This window comes from Thrips palmi, unplaced genomic scaffold (genome assembly GCF_012932325.1).
Source record: "Thrips palmi isolate BJ-2018 unplaced genomic scaffold, TpBJ-2018v1 HiC_scaffold_18, whole genome shotgun sequence".
NCBI classification, from domain to species: domain Eukaryota; kingdom Metazoa; phylum Arthropoda; class Insecta; order Thysanoptera; family Thripidae; genus Thrips; species Thrips palmi.
The window spans coordinates 19,708,920-19,729,180 of record NW_023144627.1 but is presented as its reverse complement, the minus strand read 5'-3'; the positions used below and the strand labels follow the sequence as shown (position 1 = coordinate 19,729,180).

General features: G+C 59.2%; 1 protein-coding gene across 5 annotated transcripts in view; it reads left to right on the top strand.

Moving 5' to 3' along the window:
* LOC117645183 (lachesin-like) overlaps positions 1 to 20,261 on the top strand; it is a 57,037-nt gene that overhangs the window by 11,416 nt on the left and 25,360 nt on the right. For 4 of the 5 annotated variants that reach the window (XM_034385186.1, XM_034385188.1, XM_034385185.1 and 1 more), the window contains 4 exons: positions 1,773 to 1,799; positions 3,032 to 3,097; positions 10,864 to 10,994; positions 17,662 to 17,869. In XM_034385186.1, the coding sequence (XP_034241077.1) occupies positions 1,773 to 1,799; positions 3,032 to 3,097; positions 10,864 to 10,994; positions 17,662 to 17,869 (432 nt within the window). The remainder of the gene's footprint in view (positions 1 to 1,772; positions 1,800 to 3,031; positions 3,098 to 10,863; positions 10,995 to 17,661; positions 17,870 to 20,261) is intronic. The other variant, XM_034385187.1, reaches the window with a different exon arrangement.

The window sequence follows — 20,261 nt, the reverse complement described above, 5'->3', positions numbered from 1 at the left end:
GCGGTTCCTACGGGTCCCTCCCGGCGGCCCGTCGACGGGGGACCCTCAACATGCCCGTCAAAGAGGTGCCCTGGGGCCCCCCGGGGGTGGGAAAGCTGACCTTCAAGGCTTTCCAGGGGCCGGAGCCAGGGTGGGAGCACCCCGCTGGCTTCCACCCGCCAAAATTCAGCCCCCGTGTCTTGCGTCGCGGCTTCCTTGACGGCGTCCTCGGTGGCATCCTTGACGGCCTCCTCAACGGCTTCCTTGACGGCGTCCTCGGTGGCATCCTTGACGGCCTCCTCAACGGCTTCCTTGACGGCGTCCTCGGCGGCTTCCTTGACGGCGTCCTCGGCGGCTTCCTTGACGGCGACCTCAGCGGTGTCCTTGACGGCGTCCCCGGCGGCTTCCTTGACGGCGTCCTCGGCGGCTTCCTTGACGGCGACCTCGGCATGCCAGGCATTGTGCCCTGGGCGGATGTAAATTGACTTTCAAGGCTTGCAGTGCCGGAGCCAAGGGTGAAGCACCCCTCTGCTCTTCCACGTGCCAACAACTCTCCCCCTTTTTTTGTACCTTCCCACTTCCCTTTCCCTCCTCTCTCTCTCTCTCCCACCGCGAGACAGCTTTTATCAACACGTACGGAATCCCCGGCTGAAGTATATTGTGAGCTCTGCCTCTCGTTTGGGGTGGGAGAATTTTCCACTTGGTACAAAATTTTGCAGTGCCGTGGTTGAGTCCCCGACTGGCATCCAACCTAATTTTCAGTGGAATCACTCTCTTTTTTTCCGAGGGTGGATTCCTGCCCCGTCGCGGTGAGCCTTATCATGACGATCTGCGCCCCTCTCTCTCCCCCTCCCTCTCCCTCCGTCTCCCTCTCTCCTCCCCCTGTCTCGGCGCGCACGTTCCGCTATGCCGTGATTCAAAACGTGATACTACACCGCTAAAAACGCGCCCTCTTTAATGAAAAAGAGAGCGAATCCCCATTTGGCTTGCGCCTAGGCGACCCGCGAGTCGTAACTCGGCCAAATTGTGCCGCGCGGTTTACCGGCAGCGCCGCGCAGTGGACCGGAAGACGGTGGAGGCCGTCCAAACCCCGGACGCGTTTTGAGCTCCAGAGTCACTAAATGGGACTCGAACTGAACGCGTGACCGCACCAATGGATTGCTCTCCGAACGAGGAATCCATTGGTGGGGTCACACGTTCGGTTCGAGTCCCAATTAGCGACTCTGGAGCTCAAAACGCGTCTAGGGTTATGGCCGCTCCACCGGTCTTCTGGCCCACTGTGCGGTGCGTCGAGCGAGTTGGGTCGCAACGCTGGAGGCTCTGGGGTAATCGGCTGGGTCCTGCTTTTGGCGGCTTTGGTGGTGCAGCCGAGTCTGGCACACTGCAACAGGAAGGACAGACTCCTTTGCGGAGGCGGCGCGCGAAAAGACGATCGGGGAGGGGGAAGTGGAGGGGGGGGGGCATGCGGCCGGCGAGGGGAGGCGTCGGGGCGCGAAAAGGTTTAGAGCGGCGGACTAAATAATGGGGGCGTTTAGGAATGGAGGATTAGAGAGAGAGGGGTGACGGAGTGACGGAGTGCGAGAGAGACAGACGGAGTAATGAGATTTGCTGATAGGACCTGTTGGGTGTATCGGCGCGCGGTGCGGCGCGGCCTCTCTCTCCACTTGAATGGGGTGGCGTTTTGCTTTTCGCTTTTTGCGGTGTCGTGTCGACGGGGTTATCTTCCCCGCGGTTCGTGTTTGGAAGGCCGATTGATGCCGACGCACTAACGCCCTGTCTCTTTCTGATTGCAGCCTACATGTTCACGCCGTCCTCGCTCTGTGAGTAAACCTCCATTTTCGTACTAATAGGTCGCTTTGCGATGCTTGGGTGGGTCCAGTTGTTGGACAGGCAGTCGCTTGCATGACTTTTTCAGCCCGCTCAGGCTATGACCGTTGAGTCAGACCGACAGACAGAAAGACAGAGAGAAAGACAGATAGACGGACAGACAGACAGACAGAGAAACCGGCCGACGGAAAGGATAACAGAAGGCGCAACCCTTCAGCGCGCGACCGTAGAATGCACTTTGCTGCTAATGAGAGGTGGAGGACAAGGACGGTCGCTGTTGCACTCCGGAGAGAGAGAGAGAGAGAGGGGGGGGGGGTCGCATAATGCAGCCGGGAGGTGTGCACTCTTCCCTATAACCGTTCGACAATTGCTCTCTCTCTCTCTCTCTCTCTCTCTCTCTCTCTCTCTCTCGCTCTGTCTCATGTCAAAAAAATCTGATGGCCTCGGTATGAATAAATAAATTGGCAGGTCGGTGGGTCAGAATAAGAACTGAAACCTCTTTAGTTTCAGTCGGCTCGGTCTTAGTTTCCTGGAGAGAGCGCAGCCTGCCAGAGTGATCCCTGGGGCCCGTGGGCTTGTGGCTGCACTGGGTCGGCCTCGGCCGGCCTGGTCGATAAATGAATGAGCCAATGTAATGTGACGGACCCGACGTGCATGTCAACGCAGAGAGAGAGGGGGGGAGGGGGGCACTTAGAGAGGCTAGAGTCCCCCGAACGAGCCGTCACCTCATTCCCATGCACCGCGTGGGCCTCAATACAATAAATATTACGAGCTGCTCTCTCTCTCTCTCTCTCTCTCTCTCTCTCTCTCTCTCTCTCTCTCTCTCTCTCTCTCTCTCCCCCACTCCCCTCCTTATTGAATTTTCCTCGCAGTGGCTGGCCACACCATCGGCCGCTGCACTGCAAATCGACGACGACTGCAGTTCGCGGTCGGACCGTTGGAGCGACAGAGACAGAGAGAGAGAGAAACAAAGAGACAAACGGCCACATAATCGCCTTCCTTCGACCGGGGACGCCTTTTCCGGCCGCCGTAAATCATAATTAGAGAGATGAGATCGCGAAGGCGGAAGCACAGTCGCACCCACCGCTCTGTCTCCCTCGCACCTATTCGGGGTGGTCCTCGAGTGCGAGAGAGAGAGCACGAGAGAGAAGAGAGAGAGAGAGAGAGAGAGAGAGAGAGAGAGAGAGACTGCAACGCATTGACACCCCAAAATTTCTGTCGACAGCCAAGAGGAAGACGACCACGACCACGACGCCGGCCCCGGAGACCACGACGGACGTCCCGGAGTACAGTGAGTACTTTTTTTTCCACTTTTCACTTTCTGCAGTGGCGTGGACGGCGTGCGCGTGCCGCCCTTGGATAGGGACTGGAGCCACTGGAGCACGAGCCGGAGAAGGAGCGACCGCTCACCGCCTTGGCCGGCGAAGCTTAGCTGCACACACACACACACACACACACACAGACCTGTTTCGCGCTGTCCGCACTGACAAGAAAGTGCGAGAGAGGCGGAGCAGCAAAGTGACAGCACTCGCCAACTATTGCAAACCCTTATCACAGCTCATCCGGAACCACCGCCAGTTCCCCCCTCCTCCCTCCCCTCCACCGCGCCGACCCTCCCTGCCTCCTCGCCCGCCGCACTTTTATTCACTGACCCGGTCTGCTCCGAGGTTGCGGGCCAACACCCACGCCTACCCCTTCACACTCCTCTTCCTTTTCCCCCTCCTTCTCCTCCTCCTTCTTCACCTTCTTCTTCGCCTTCTTCTTCGCCTTCTTCTTCACCTTCTCCTTCACCTTCTTCTTCACCTTCTTCTCCTCTTTCTCCTCCTCCTCCTCACACTCTTCCTTCTTCTTCCTACTGCACCCAGACAGGATTGAGGCTTTTATCAACCTACGGCACGGCGGGCAATATTGAGACATGATATCGCGTCGAGGTGTCATCCCCCCCCCCCTCCCCTCCCCAAACAATCACAGCCCTCTATATATCCGCGCCAGCGTAAGCCTTGTTCATTTTTACAGCGCGGGGCGCGGCGTTTTACGCGAAGCGCGTTATGGTCGAATTACGTGCATTTGCGCGCAGTTTGCCGGCGGTAAACTTTAAGCGCGCCGCCGCCGCCGCCTCGGCTCCCGCCCCACAGTGGGCCGGGCCGGAGGACCGGTGGCGGCGGTCCAAATCATTCCGGACGCGTTTTGAGCTGCAGAGTCGCTGAATGGGACTCGAACCGAACGTGTGACCCCACCAATGGATTGCTCTCCGAACGAGGAATCCATCGGTGGGGTCACAAGATCGGTTCGAGTCCCATTTAGTGATGCGGCAGGCCTCTCTCTCGTGCTTATGGGGCGGTCCCTAAGGGTGCGAGAGAGACAGAGAGTCGCCCCAGCCTACTGGCCGGCCAGGGCCGTGGGAGCGGCTGCCGGCCACGCGGGGGGGGGCGGGGCGGGGCGCCCAAGTTCGTCCGAGTTGGCGACGAACATCTGCGGTTGGTCGCTTGGTGCGTCTGCATTATGATCCATTAGTCGTTAAAAACTATCCTGGTTCAAGTAACGACTATTTTTTTCTTATTTTTTTTTTAATTTGACTGTTTTTGGAGCAGTAGTTTGTGCGTGCGGAAGGGGATTGGCTCCCTGCAGCCGTACAGGCGTCGGAACAAGTCTCCCAGTGTGTTAACGAGAACCACTACTTTTAATTAGCTGGGGTAACTGCTGGCAAACGGCCAGCGTCCTGCCCTCCTTCGCGAGACTAGGGGCGAGACAAAGAAAGAGAGAGAGGGAAGAAAAAAAAAGAGTCGAAGAACAGAGAGGGGGCAAAGAAGTCGGGGACACGTTTTGCGTCGCGTCGCGTCTACTTAGCTCCGGGGCAACGCTTTTGGGAGACACCTGGGCGAGGCTGGGCCGGCACGGCGCGACTCGTAAAACAAAAAAAAAAAAAAGGAGCCGCCGCATTCCAGTGGACGCGACACGATGTCCTTGCGGTGTTTAACGACAGGGGTTATGTTGGCTAAGCTGGAGCAGAGGTGCACAGTGGGCCAGAAGGCCGGTGGAGGCGGTCCAATCCCGCACGCGTTTCGAGCTCTAGAGTCGCTAAATAGGGCTCGAACTGAGCGTGTGACCCCACCAGTGGATTCCTCGTTTGGAGAGCAATCCATTGGTGAGGTCACACGCTAGGTTCGAGTCCTGTTTAGCGACTCTGGAGCTCAAAACGCGTCTGAAACAAAATCGGCCTGGCTGAACCGCTAGTGCGACGCCTTGCGAGACAAAAACAGGGCGACGGAGACAGTCTGGTTTGTTCCCCGGTTCCTCCGCTCCGGCTGGGCTGGGCGGGGCCCGGCCAACACCCAACGAAACTTCCAAAGTTGAAACGGCAAAGGAATTGGCAGGCGACCAGGTCTAATTAATTTTCGGCGAGGCTTCCCGGAACGCCTTGTGATATACGGAGTGGATATGTGTCCGTGGCGGCCGGCCAAGGCGGGGCGGGGCGTGCCGCACACCTTAAGGCGGGGCGGGGCGGGGCGGGGTGTGCCGCCCTCCCACTGATTCGGACACCAATATCCCGCCAAACTATCTGGACCATTGGCCACAGCGTTTCGCCCATACCGCAGGATGGTGGAACTGAATAGGGTCACTGGGACAAAGGACAGATCCTGGTTGTTGTTGTTGGGTGACGCGTTTTGAGCTCCAGAGTCGCTAAATGGGACTCGAACCGAACGTGTGACCCCACCAATGGATTGCTCTCCGAACGAGGAATCCACACGTTCGGTCCGAGTCCTGTTTAGTGACCCTGGGGCTCAAAACGCGTCTGGGGTTTGACCGCCGAGGCCGGTCTTCTGGCCCACTGTGTAGCGGCGTGGCAGGTAATCCGTTTCCGGTGCCAGTTCCGGTGGCGTGTCGCGCCGTGTCGCGCCGTGCTCGTGTTAGTCACCTTCAGGCCTTAAGGTCCCAGTCCGAAAGGCTAACGGTTGCCGGACCGGCTCTGGCGCGCTCTGCAGTCGGCGCACGTCTCCAATAGCAGGCCGCTCCACCCCGCCCCGCCCCGCCCCGCCCCGCCCCACCCCCAGCACGCGGCATCACACCTTCCCTCCCCCTTCCTATTGGTCCATTGGCAACATCTCCCCAAGTGGCCACTATTGCGCCTTTCAGCGCGTCAAGGGACTTAACGTCTTTCAGCTTGCTTTCGGCACACACAGCGCGCGCAGCGCCACACGGAGTGCTTCATTTGGACTGCAAATTTGGGCCGGGCGCGGTTCGTCGGGGCCGGCCGCAAGCCCCGCGCCGCGTGCAGCGACCCACAGTGGATTTGCCAGAAGGCCGGTGGAGGCGGCTGAAACTCTAGACGCGTCTTGAGCTCCAGAGTCGCCAAATGGGACTCAAGCCGAGCGTGTGACCCCACCAATGGATTCCTCGTTCGGAGAGCAATCCATTGGTGGGGTCACACGTTCGGTTCGAGTCCTGGTCAGCGACTCTGCAGCTCAAAACGCGTCCGGGATTTCGACCGCCGCCACCGGTCTCCTGGCCCACTGTGGGTCCGCGTCGAAGAGTCGGTACCTTAACGGCTGTCAAGCAGCGACAGGTCCATTCTTTTCCCTCCACGGCGGCGGTGGCGGCGGTCTGGCTGGGTCGGTCTGGAGTCGGTACCGGTGCGGCCAGGTCCAGGTCGTTCCCACCGCGCCACGCCGCCCTGGTGTCAGTCCAAGTCGCTCTGGGGGCGGCAGGGGGGGGGGGCTGGAGGGACGATTGGTTTTCTTCGAGAGTAGCGGCGAGGTGGGGGCGGGCGAAAAAGACTGGGGAAAGGAAAGGAAGAGTTAAACAGGGTTGTTAATGTGATTCCGGCCGTGTCCGTACTCGGCTGGGGGGGAGGGGGAGGGGGGACCCGGAAAAAGAGGGGAGGGAAAGAATGCCCTCCGTGGGTTGTCGTCGGCAGCCTGCTGTGCCAACTATACCTTCTTTACAAGACGAGAGGCCCTTGACGCGACACCACAGGGCCCACTGCAAGGGGTGTGAGTCTGTGGTGTGTGTGTGTGTGTGTGTTCGGGGCTGTGAGGAGTTGGAGAACATGGGTGCGCACGAGGTAGGAGAGCAGCGGAGGTTAGCTCAAGGGTCAGGCGGCTCAACCAGAGAGAGAGAGAGAGAGAGAGAGAGAGAGAGAGAGAGAGAGAGAGAGAGAGAGAGAGAGAGAGAGATAGAGAGAGGGAGGTAGTGGGGGAGCGCAGGGCGCAGGTATACAACAGCAGTCATTGACCAAACCAACAACCTCGTGCTCTGACTTTGATTTCGGGCCTCCGAACCCCCATGTGCGTGCAAGCAGTTGGAGATTTGTGTATATTTGTTCGTATTTATCGAAAAGAATAGAGCCGTCGTAAAAAAAAATTAATCGCAAAATTAATAATAGTAAAAAAAATCTGGCAGACACCATCTGTTTTGCAAAGTCCCTGCGGAAAGCGGGATGCGTTTCCTGCTAAGTTTGTTGGAGGTCGCAATTAATATTCACTATGAGAAAAGTTTGCGCTAGCACTATTCAATGAAACAGTCTGAGACACCGGCGGGACGGCGTACGGGCAGAGCGCGGCTGGGCACGGCGCGGCATGGCGCGGCACGGCACGGCGCGGCTCGGCACGGCACGGCGCGGCCGGCATGGCCGGCACGGCACGGCGCGGCTCGGCACGGCACGGCACGGCGCGGCATGGCGCGGCCGGCTCGGCCGGCACGGCGCGGCCCGGCGTGGCGAAGACCAGACCGGATCGGAGAATTATTGCTGCAAGTTGCAGCACGAAGAGTTTCCAACTGGCAGTGAGTGCGGCCGGAATGGGATGTCTTACAATCGGGCCTAAGTTGGAAGGACCGAAGTGAGGACCGAAGGGAACATGGCCGATAAAAGCGACCGGGAAACCCTCGGCCGAACCGGGATTGGAAACCGGGAGCGGAAAACCCGAACCGGACGTCCAAAAGTGACGCAGTGGTGCCACTTCAGTCGGGAAACAATTCCATGATGCACCAGTGTCGTTGCCAACCTCAGCCTGCTTACACTGAGATTCCAAACGCTATGAGTACAGCACGTATGGTGCAATGCGCTGTGATATCGCACCATACGTGCAATGCCACAGCCATATTGCACCTTTGGTGCAATGCTTCCCGAAAAGTCCCTATGCTAATGCATGGGAATTTGGAGGCATTGCACTTCATGTGCAATGCTTCTGTATTGCACCAATTGACGCTATACTCATAGCGTTTGGATTCTCAGTGTACCGGGCATCCGCCGTGATTCTTCCCTCCGCCCTCCGACTGGGTGTGTGCACTGCGCAGGGCAGGCAACCTCTGCACGTGCGTTGCCTACACTGGCAGCGCGTCGCAGCGCGTCAGCACTTTCCCTCCCAGCCGATGCAGCAGGCTGATTTGCTCTGTCTCTGTCGCACTCACGGGGCGCGCCGTGGGGGTGCGAGAGAGGCAGAGCGACGGAAGCAGGACCCAGAGTGCAGACCCACAGTCGGCCAGAGGACCGGAGGAGGAGGCGGCTAAAGTGTGACCGCGTGACGGACGGCACGGTCGCCACCCGGGTTGAAGGGCCCAGGATCCCGATGTCGCCGTCGAAGCTGTCGTCGTCGTCGGCGAAGGCGATGAAGACGACTGGGGGAACAGCAAGTAGGGACGCTACGCCTTCGGAGGGAACGGCCACTAACGCTTGTCCTCCTCGGGAACAGCCGTGTGGGCACTAGCCGCGGTCGGGAAGTCCCTCAACCGAGGTACCCTTCTAGGCGCTCGGGTGGAGTGACAATTGGTTGTCCAAGGAGCGTGAACACTGCTGCAAGAAGTGCTGAGATCGAAAGGAATACGGAGGAAATTGCTTCCAAAATAGTTACAACGTTAACCTAGGTCGCCAGCGCGAGCGTGCGGCGGCTCGGCGCGCGGAGCGCCATCTCGCGGCGACTCGCGGAACCTCGTCCGCGCGTGAAGCCAGTTTGAGCGGTGACAAAAGCTCTAGACGCTTTTTTAGCTCCAGAGTAGCTAATCAGGACTTGAACCGAACGTGTGACCCCACCAATGGATTGCTCTCAGAACGAGGAATCCATTGGTGGGGTCACACGTTCGGTTCGAGGCCCATTTAGCGACTCTGGAGCTCAAAACGCGTCTAGAGTTTCGGCCTCCTCCACCGGTCTTCTGGTCCACTGTGGGACCGCGACCGCGAGTGCAGGGCCGTAGCTCTGTCCTTGCCGCTCCCTACGGACTGCCAGTGAGTGCGAGAGAGACAGAAGACGCGATCTGCGGACGAACCCTTTTTCCTTCGCGATAAATCCCGTCTGCGCGGGAAGGCATTTGACTGCAGCGCGTGATATATATTTCCTGCAAACACTCCGCGCTTACAGCCCCGCCAGCCGCCAGCCACGCCGCCAGCCACGCCGACGGCCACGCCACCCGTAACGGCCGGAGCCATCCCGGCGATCGCAGCGACGACGTCTAGCGGCCTTCACATCACGGCCACTGGGTTAGGGAGACGGAAGATTAAACACTGCAAAAAAAAAAAAAAAAAAAAAAAAAAAAAAAAGCCAACGGTTGGGCTCTCAGCTTATAGTTAACTGTGGACCAAACTTTCCGCTCCAAAAATTGGCCCAGACGACGATTGATTTTTCATATACCTCCAAGCATCTCCACGGAAAGGTGGGGTCATTTGACGGGTGACTGGCAAAAGCGTCGCTTTGTCAAGACCCTATGATCAGCAAGGTTAGGTCATAAGGTTTCGCGGCGCGGATGGGATGGAAAATTGGCAGTGCACTCCACGAGTCCGGAGTAACGACCACCACTGGTCTTTGTCTGTCACGAGATCCTCATACAAGGCCCCGGCCCACATTGAAACGTTAAGCAAGCGCGACATTCCTAGAGGGACGCTCCCCTCTCCTCCCCTCCACTCCCCGTCCTTTGATATTCTGACCAACGTGTGGCTGGCCTTCCTGGGGGCATTTATTGCCCAAGAAACAGGAGTGAAATCGGAAAGCCGTTTGGCTCCGACGGGATGGGGGATTGGGGGAGGGCAGAGGAGGGGGGGGGGAGACTATGGCCGGGCATTCGGAGGGCGTTTGCACCATCGCGGCCCCATCCAGACACCGCACACCGCCCAAGAATTGAAACGGGAGGACCGACCGGGGCGGGCGGACAGACAGACAGGCAGACAGACGGACGGACGGACGAAGGGGCCGGCAAAAAAAGTGTCTCGCCGACTCGACGCGTGGCGCGTGTCTGTCTCGACGTCCGCGATGGAAAGTTCGTCTGATCGCACAGCAAAGGGGAGGGATTTCTCATACCGAACGTACCTAACCGATCCTAGCCTCCACGGAGTCGACCTCTCGACTTCGATTTCGACTTCCACGCCCCCGTCATTTTATCATGCCATTATTTGGCGAAGACGCAGGAATGCCGAGTGTAGGGGCGAGGGGAAAGTGAGCGGGGCGCGTGGGTGCGAGAGAGACAGAGAGGGCGCGGTGGCGGCTCCCCACCGCCCTATTATACGGTGTGTTCGGGGCGGCGGCCGAGTCGGGCCGAGTTGGCTGCAGTAGGGCGCACACACAATGGCACGTGTTGAAAGCGGGCCGGGGCGGGCCGGGGCGGGCCGCAAACCACACCACAACCCGGCCGGCGCGGCCCACCGCGGCCACCACAGTCACCCCGAAGCAAACCGCAGACTCCGTCAAGTAGTGCGCCACGCCGGCCCCAGGACCGCCTAGCCTCCGGCCAGGGGGCGGGGAAAGGGGGGGGGGGCCGAACAGTGGGCCAGAAGACCGGTGGAGGCGGCCAAAACTCCAGACGCGTTTCGAGCTCCAGTGTCGCTAAATGGGACTCGAACCGAACGTGTGAGGATGGATTCCTCGTTCTGAGAGCAATCCATTGGTGGGGTCACACGTCCGGTTCGAGTCCCATTTAGCGACACTGGAGCTCGAAACGCGTCTGGAGTTTTGGCCGCCTCCACCGGTCTTCTGGCCCACCGTGCGGCAGTGCATACACTACTAATCAGCGGCCCGGCCACCCCTTTGAACTGCCGCTGAACGCATTGATTTGAACAGCGGACACTTGTTGCAGCCGGCACCACGGACAAGGACGACAAGAAGGTGCCCGACCCAAGCTTCGTGGACGAGATCGAAAACGTGACGGCGCCGGCGGGGCGCTCCATCAAGCTGTCCTGCACCGTCAAGGACCTGGGCGCCTACCGGGTAAGCATCACACCTAAAAAAAAGTATATTTTACTTTTAGTTTGCAGGCATTAGGAACGTATCATCATGCCGCGAAAAAAAATGGAAAGTAGAAAACAGGAGACAGCGGGAATCGAACCCGTGGTCGGAGGCAACCCTGCTGTCTGCTTGCCCTTGCTGGCGTCCTTGCTGCAACACTGCAGCGCGTGGAAGGGGAAGGGAGGGAAGGGGTCGCCTACCCCGAGGTCCTGGAGGCACTCTATTAGCGAAGCGATGGGATTAGCCCCGCGACAGGGGGAGAGAGAGAGAGAGTAAGAGAGAGAGAGAGAGAGAGAGAGAGAGAGAGAGAGTTAAAAACAGCGTCAACCGGCTACCTGCTGCGCGCTGCACGCTGCGCGACCCCGCCGCGGGTTGACGTAGTCGACGTAGTTGACGTTTGCGGCGAGGCGTCTGTTTTAATCCGCTTCTTTCCCATCTTGTGTAATATGATGGGCGTCGAGGCCCCCCCCCCCCCCTCATCCGGGGCGAGCCCTTCGGGACGCCCTCCGGGACGCCCCGCCCCGCCCCGCCCCGCCCCGCCCCGCCCCGCCCATCCACTCCACGCCGCAGACGGCCCTTATACTTCTAATTACTGAAATGTTTGAAATCTGCTAAGTTGGCGGGTGAAGCGACGCTCCAGCGGTGTGGAGGGGGGAGGGGGGGAGGGGGACATCTTTTGGCGCCGCGAAAGAACTCATCGCGGCCCAGGTCGCGCGGCGCCGCGTCGAGGAGGGGGAGGGGAGGGGGAGGGGGAGGGGGAGGGGGAGACATCGCCGGTGAGGCGGAAATTCTATTTCAATTCCAGTTCCCCCACGCTTCCTTATTTTTACCCCTCTTTTTTTTCCTTCTTTTTTTTCGCGCGTTCTCCGAACGCTGGGCGCGGTTTTCAAACTACTTGTCACTAGGCACCCTTAGGTCCCATAAATACTCGATGATTATTTTTTTGTACAGGAAATTGAGCAAGAGTTAAAAACTTGCCATTTTTTCGACTCAAACTTTGTTTTTTGCACTATTGAGAATCGTTGAAAATAAACTCGTTATTTTATCTTGTCGAGTCGTGGAAGTTGTTGAGATTCACGACGAATCGAGGCGGGAGCGGGAAAATTGGTTGGCTGTTAATTGCGATGCGCGATGCGCGCCACAGCGGCGCTGCCGTCACCGTTACTATGTCATCCCCGGATGGCGACGTCGCCCGGGGCGGGGCGGGGCGGGGCGGGGCGGGGCGGGGACGCCCTCTCCGAGCTGGAGGCGTGGGAACATCTTGTGCGACAGGCCATCCCCGCCATCCGACCAGACACGTCGCTCTCCGTGTCCACCCCTCCCCCTCCACAGTGGGCCAGAAGGCCGGTAGAGCCGGCCAAAACTCTAGACGCGTTTTGAGCTCCAGAGTCGCTAAACAGGCCTCGAACCGAACGTGTGACCCCGCCAATGGATTGCTCTCCGAACGAGGAATCCATCGGTGGGGTCACACGTTCGGTTCGAGTTCCATTTAGCGACTCTGGAGCTCAAAACGCGTCTAGGGTTTTGGCCGCCTCCACCGGCCTTCTGGCCCACTGTGCCCTCCCCCTCCGAGGGCCCCACCGTACCTGCAGGGCCTGCAGAGGCGTGCAGCTTGTCTGTTGCAGGGTCGCCTAATGGCTACGCTCAAAGTTGATATCGTAATAAAACAAGAGAGAAAGTGAGACAGCCCGGCGGAGGGAGGGAGAGAGAGGGGGGCCCTATATGACGGGGTGGAGCGGGGCGAAGAAAGGGGTATTGAAGGGAGGAGGGGGGAGGCGCCTGTTGGCGTTTGTGATGGGCCGCGGTGGTCGCTGGCTTGCCCCAACGTTTAGGCTAATAACACGCCAGATGATGGCACTTCCCCCTCTCCCTCCCCCACTGTCTCTTTCGGCGGGACGCCTACCCTGCCAAGCTGTGGCCGCGCGGCGGCGTGCGGCAGATCGCCGAGCTGTGTCTCGATGGCCTGTTGTATGTCGGGCCGGCCGGCCGAGCGGGGTAGCCGGCGTGCGTACACGCTAAAATCCCGTGGCTGGAGATTCTCCTTACCATGGTGAATTGTCAATATTTATCATAACTGGTTTATTCATGGTTGTGTCAAACTGCAAACTGAAGGAGGCGACTAAAAAAGTAATCCAGCAAAAAAAAATCAAATACGACTGTCTTTCTGCATTATTTACAAGCGGTTAAAGTAATGTATGGCTTTGCTCGAATCGAAGCACCACGCTCCAGCGGAGCGGTTCCGAACGGCGCTTCTGTCTCTCTCGCACTCCTACAGGACGCCCCATGAGTGAGAGAGAGAGAGAGGGGGGGGAGGGGAGAGGGAGAGAGAGACAGCGTCCGGAATCCGCCTCCGTCTGCAGGTATGCATGTGTGCGTGTTTGTTTACGTGTACGCACTCAGGCTATGGTGGTTTAGCAACTTGAGGTGGTGTTGCTTTAGCCGCCCCGGGAAAAGCGTCGGATTATGCAGAATTCGTCGCCCCGTGCGAGGCTAGGCGGGCTAGGCGGGCTAGGCCGGCGCGAGACAGCCAACCTTGCGACCGCGCAGTCCGGATACACTGCAAGGCGTCCCAGGACCCCGTCGCCGCCAAGCCAAGCCCGTCAGAGCAGAGGCACTTTCGAAACATCAGCCTTCGTTTTCCCCTGCAATCCGTCAAAGAATAAGTGAAGTTGGAAATTCGTATTTTTGTACCCTTTGAAAGTAAACAAAACATTTTGAAAATTTCCGAAGGTGCACATAAAAAAAAAGAGAGAGTCGTTTCTCAGATGAGGGCACTGAAAATGTCTTACGGTGAAAGGCTGCACCTACATATTTTATGATGGATATTTTCTCCATCATACCAACAAAATTCGTCAAAATATCTATAAGGTACAGTGAATTCTCAATGGTATGTTACGAAGTCAGCTGCACCACCATAATAATGGAACATTTTCACCATAATATGGAGAATCTTCACTGTGCAACATTTAGAGTGGGGTGAAATGTTAGCTTTAAATCCGTGACGTAGGTTCGCGGGCTCCACCGCCGACTGTCTGTCTCTGTCGCACTCGCTGGGCGTCCCATCGGGGTGCGAGAGAGACAGAGCGACGGGCTGTCTGCCGGGCGGCGCGGTTTTTTCGACGGGGCGCGGCAAAGCAGGCAAAGCCGACACAATCCTTTACGGTGGCGTGGCACATCTCGCTGAGTGCAGCCGGAGCACTATTGGCAGCACATTCCGCTGCTTATTCGCAGGAAGGCCTTTATTCACCCTCAGCCACCTGCTCCTCAGGCACAACACGGCGGCAACATCATGAATCCGAATTTGCTTATTTTCTGACTCGGCACGCTCGGGGCCGCCCAGGACCGCTCGGGGCGGTGGCTGCTGCTTCGGGCTGAAAATCTGCTCCTTGGCTGCGGCCCTCCCCTCCCCCTCCCCCTTTTTTTGTTCCTGCCTCCTCCGGCCCCCTCTGGCCCTCCTCCCGTATTCAACACATGTTCCCGCAGCCCGCTACTTCCCACAACTTGCCGCCGGCCCACCGAAGCCCCTACGAGGGGAGAGGGGGGAGGGGAGGGGGAGGGTCTGGTTCGTTGGCACGACCACTGGAGTGAATGGTGGATCCGGTTCAGTCAGGTGTTGGATGCACCGGATCATCTGGTACCGGGAAGGGGTTGGCGACGGTGCAGGGACACCGCACTGCTGACGACGAGCCGGCAAAAAAAAAATCACTGCGCTGTGTTTGAGGACAAGTTGTGAATCAAAGCTGAAACTAAGAAGGAATAAAAAGAACAACAGCTCACCGTTCAATGAATTTCTATAAATCGCATCGTGCTAACTACAAATTTGAACGAAGAAAAAAAAACACCTGGTGGGGAGTTGAACCAACCACCTTGCGTGCACGTTAACGACACCTTAACCCACGCGGCCACTCCGCCGCCTGAAGGAATCAGGGTGCCATAAGCGGCGAGCCACCCCCTTCGCGGCGCGCTGCCGCCGTTTCGGATTTAAAGGCGACAGTGCTGAGGGCGACAGAGAAGCACTTATAAATTATTTGGGTCGTATTTCAAACGAACATCATCGCGCTTATTACTGGCGGGGAGGGGGGGGGGAGGGGTGGCATCTGTTGTAGGGGAGGCCGGACCGTTGGGGGAGCTTCGGGCGAGGCTTCGAGCCGGGGACCGGGGGTGGAACAAAACTTACAATTGCGCAACTTTGGCTGCTAGCTGCCTTCCGAGCTGCTGAAGTAGCTGCTACTTTTTGCCTAATGCCAACTTGTGGGCCTGGCGGGCCACGAGGAAGGAGAGAGGGGGTGGTCTGTAGGCTGTGGGACGCGTACTTCCAGTGGGTACGCCTCCGGACACGTCTCTGGACGTCTGGAGCTCCCACGGCTTCTAACGGGACTGAAACCAGAGAATATGGTGGTGCGGGAATGGTCCTCAGCAAGCAGTGCCAGGGGCCTGTTTACTCGTATTGGTCTCATTTTTTTCCTTGTTTACAGTTTGGCTTCTCTTGAAAACCTCACATGCGCCGCCCCGCCCCTCGCCCAGGGCTCATGACACATTGTGAAGCAGGCGGCGGCTCAAAGCACGAGGACACGAAGGGCGGGGCGGGGCGGGGCGGGGTGGTGTATGACTAGCCTAATGAGCACGCCCTATACACGACTAATACTTGAGCATGGCGTTGACAGACGCGGATCACGGGCGATCTGGAAGGCGGGAAGGGCGAGGGGGCGGGGCGGGGCGGGGCCACGGAGTTTGTCTCATTTGCATGGTTTGTCTCTGCACTTGTAGCAACTTGCCCCGCCGCGGCGCCACGGCCTTGCTCGGCCTTGCTGCGTACCTACACTGCATGCCGCCAGTGGGGCGGAGCAGGCGGAGGGCGTGGCACAGTGGGCCAGAAGACCGGCAGAAGGCGGCCAAAACTCTAGACGCGTTTTTAGCTCCAGAGTCGCTAAATGGGACTCGAACCGGACGTGTGATCCCACCAATGGATTCCTCGTTCGGAGAGCAATCCATTGGTGGGGTCACACGCTCCGTTCGAGTCCCATTTAGCGACTCTGGAGCTCAAAACGCGTCTAGAGTTTTGGCCGCCTCCACCGGTCTTCTGGCCCACTGTGCGTGGGCACTTGGCTGCAGGGAGTCGAGCCAACTTGATGAAAGTTACAATCATCCTGGATCCACTAAATGGCGAGTGCAGCAAGCTTAAGGGCGACAACCTTCGAACAACCCAAGTCGGGTAAATAAACGAGCAGGCAAAACTCGCTTCAATTTATGCTGCCTTTTTTGAGTCGTCAGAAGTAAAGCAATCACCGTGGAATCATCGAAATCATGGCCACCGCCAGCAGAAATCCTCATGTTTTCGAATGCAGACCTGCCAACCCCCGCGCACGATGAACCCGGCACACTGAGAGTCTCCTCCCTGTCTCTGTCTCTCTCGCACCTGCACGCCGCACGAGTGCAAGAGAGACAGAGCGACTCCCAGTGTGCTGCCCGCTTGCACTGCTTGGCAGATCGGACGGCATTACTGCCCCTCGCGCCTTTTTACATTTGAAAGTTATTCCAATAAAAGTTGTGGCGGGGACAACTGATCAAAGTCTCGTAGCGGGGCCGGGCCGGGGGCAGCCGGGGAGGAGGGGTGGAGGGGGCGATAACTCAATAACGTGTCGACTCTTCGTCGGGCGGGGCGGGGCGGGGCGGCCTGCAGGAGAAAGTGACAGCTAGCACCATCGCAGAGCAAACGGCACAAGGAACTTGGAGTGGCAATGTGTGAGTGAGTGTGTGAGTGAGAGAGAGAGAGGGACTGTGTGAGTGTGTGTGGATCTGGCAGGGTGAGGGGGAAGGCCCCGCATACAGGTGAATGCCTCTCAACACCTACACGCCACCCACACCGACAACACACACACACACACACACACACACACACACACACACACACACACACACACACAGACAGACGGCCTCCACAAACTCTCCCTCTCGTCTCTTTCATCCCTTTCCGTCCCTTCACGCCTTGGTCACCCTCCTTCCTGCACCGGATATTATTCCGCCGTACTACACGTGTGTGTGTGTGTGTGTGTGTGCGTGTGTGTGTGCGTGTGTGTTTGCGGCAGTGTTACCGGAAGCACCGAGCATATTGTCAGCATCCGAACCGACATTATTCACACCTCTCTGCCCCCCTCCCTTCCCCCTCCCCCTCCCTGGTGCCGCCTCTTTCTCGAAACCAGCCGGAGCTTGCCTTCTTCTCTTTTTTTACTCGTCGTTGTTGTTTTTAATTTTCCAGGAGACAGAATAATTGCACAGGGATCGTCACGGTCGTGCTTTTGCTTGCACCCGGCTGCTGCTGCTGTGTGTTTTTCGAGGAGCGTACGAGCCAGTTGATGCTGCAGGCGTAACCTCCGCACAGTGGGCCAGAGGACTGGTGGAGGCGGCCTAAACCCTAGACGCGTTTTGAGCTCCAGAGTCGCTAAATGGGACTCGAACCGAACGTGTGACTCCACCAATGGATTCCTCGTTCGGAGAGCAATCCATTGGTGCGGTCACACGTTCGGTTCGAGTCCCGTTTAGCGACTCTGGAGCTCAAAACGCGTCTAGAGTTTCGGCCGCCTCCACCGGTCTTCTGGCCCACTGTGCGTCGTGGGGTAAGTGACCCAGCCTAACCTGCCCATGCCCGCAGGTGGCGTGGATGCACTTCGAGCAGTCGGCCATCCTGACGGTGCACACGCACGTCATCACGCGCAACCCGCGCATCTCGGTGTCGCACGACAACCTGCGCACCTGGTTCCTGCACATCAGGGACGTGCAGAAGGAGGACCGCGGCCGCTACATGTGCCAGATCAACACGGCCAACGCCAAGACGCAGATCGGCTACCTGCACGTCGTGGGTGAGTACAAAAGCGCGTTTTGCGCTCCAGAGTCGCTAAATGGGACCAGAACCGAACGTGTGACCCCACCAACGGATTCCTCCCTCGGAGAGCAATCCATTGGTGGGGTCACACAATTTTTAACAACCATTTTATTAAAAAGGATTCTTAAGAAAAGCCAAAAACTATTAAGTCAGTAGGCTCACCTAACCTTAAAATAAAATAATCCGCTGGCAAAATTATGAGTGTGGCGTGAAACTTGCCTCTATCTCGGGCTAGAGCCTGGCCGCGCTCGGCGGACGCTGTAGACGCCTCCACCCCTCTAACCGGTGCGCCATGCACATCCGGTGCTGATCCGGAATCCGGATGCGACAGAGGAAATGCATTTACGTGGCAGTCTGATGCGGCCGCCGCGGCGTGTGCAGCCGACTGCGACCCCCTCCCCTCTCCCACTCCACCTCCCACTTCCCCCACCCCTCTCTCGCTCCTTCTTCCACGCATACCGCCGCGCTGCCTGCGCCGCCGAGCGTCCTCCGCGGAAAAATGGTTTCCTAATTTATGGACGCGGCATTACTCTCTTCGTCTCTCTCCATCAACGTCCCGCCGGAGTCACATGCCAACCCACTCCACTCGAAAAAAAAGGGTGGGGGGCAAACATTTAGTTTCGCGCTGGATCCATCTTCGACACGGGAACGCTGTGAAGACCCATTTCGGTAGGGAAGCGCCTGCGGGTAGGCCGCGCGAGGGCAGGCGGGGCCGGCGGGTTGCCTACCCTGGACCTCGCAGGCGCCCGCGGGTAGGCCACGCGAGGGCAGGCGGGGCCGGCGGGTTGCCTACCCTGGACCTCGCAGGCGCCCGCGGGTAGGCCACGCGAGGGCAGGCGGGGCCGGCGGGTTGCCTACCCTGGACCTCGCAGGCGCCCGCGGGTAGGCCACGCGAGGGCAGGCGGGGCCGGCGGGTTGCCTACCCTGGACCTCGCAGGCGCCCGCGGGTAGGCCGCGCGAGGGCAGGCGGGGCCGGCGGGTTGCCTACCCTGGACCTCGCAGGCGCCCGCGGGTAGGCCACGCGAGGGCAGGCGGGGCCGGCGGGTTGCCTACCCTGGACCTCGCAGGCGCCCGCGGGTAGGCCGCGCGAGGGCAGGCGGGGCCGGCGGGTTGCCTACCCTGGACCTCGCAGGCGCCCGCGGGTAGGCCACGCGAGGGCAGGCGGGGCCGGCGGGTTGCCTACCCTGGACCTCGCGGGCGCCCGCGGGTAGGCCACGCGAGGGCAGGCGGGGCCGGCGGGTTGCCTACCCTGGACCTCGCAGGCGCCCGCGGGTAGGCCACGCGAGGGCAGGCGGGGCCGGCGGGTTGCCTACCCTGGACCTCGCAGGCGCCTCGCCGCGCCCGAACGCCAGCAACTCGTCACAGCAATGTCTCCGGCTCCGCCGGCTCGCTGGGCGCGCTCGTAACCGCATTTAGAACGTCCACTTTCATGAACGGAACGAGACCAGCGTGCCCCGCTTGCGACTGACTTCGTTGCCGCGATGCGCGCGCGATGCACGTTTGACGGTGAGACCGGATTCCGCTTCCAGAGTCGCGCGCCGGGGCACTAATGCACTGATGGGGCAGAGCGTGCCCGAAGGACTCGGCCCCGCGCTGTCCGCGCTCACGAGGTTAGTCATGTTGGTCTTTGGGCCGAGAGGTGGAACAAGGTCCTCTCCAAGGCCATCAAGTATGAAGAGCCGTCCGCGGCGCCGGGCGCGCTGAGTGCCTTCAAGCAGCGCGTCCGCTCCGCCTCTGCCTCCGTTTACCTCTTTAAGTCTTTACCTCGTCCCGGCCGGCTTGCTTTGAGTATTCAGGGAGCAGGCATTCGCGGAACGCAGATTCGTCGGATGAATTTAGCGTCGTTTGCTGTGCCAGCGTAGCTTTCATGGACCGGCCGCTGAGTGGCCGGGGGGGGGGGGGGGAGAGAGAGAGAGAGAGAGAGAGAGAGAGAGAGAGAGAGAGAGAGAGAGAGAGAAAGCAGCTTGATGATTAAAAAAAAATATTTTTGTCGCAATTGAAACTTGTACATGCCCCTGCCAGGCACCATAGCGACGAATGCAGACCCAACACTCTGCTGGTTGAAGGGGACTCCCCTTGTGGTGGATATCAGACACTGCTGGCCGACACTCCAGACGCGGCTGGCGGTCAGACACCCCAGACGGGGCTGGCAGACACCCCGTGGGGCCCATTGGCCATTGGGAGCGTAAAAATCGCAGACGACATATTGAGGGTCTGTGCCTTGTGGGCGCGTCGCTGTGCTCCGCGAGGTTCCGCCCGCTCTCCCAGCCGCTCCAACGCTGTCGCTCTGTCTCTCTCGCACCGCGGCGCCGCGGCCCACGAGTGCGAGAGAGACGGCGCGACGAGGGCGGCCGGACCTTTTATTCCGT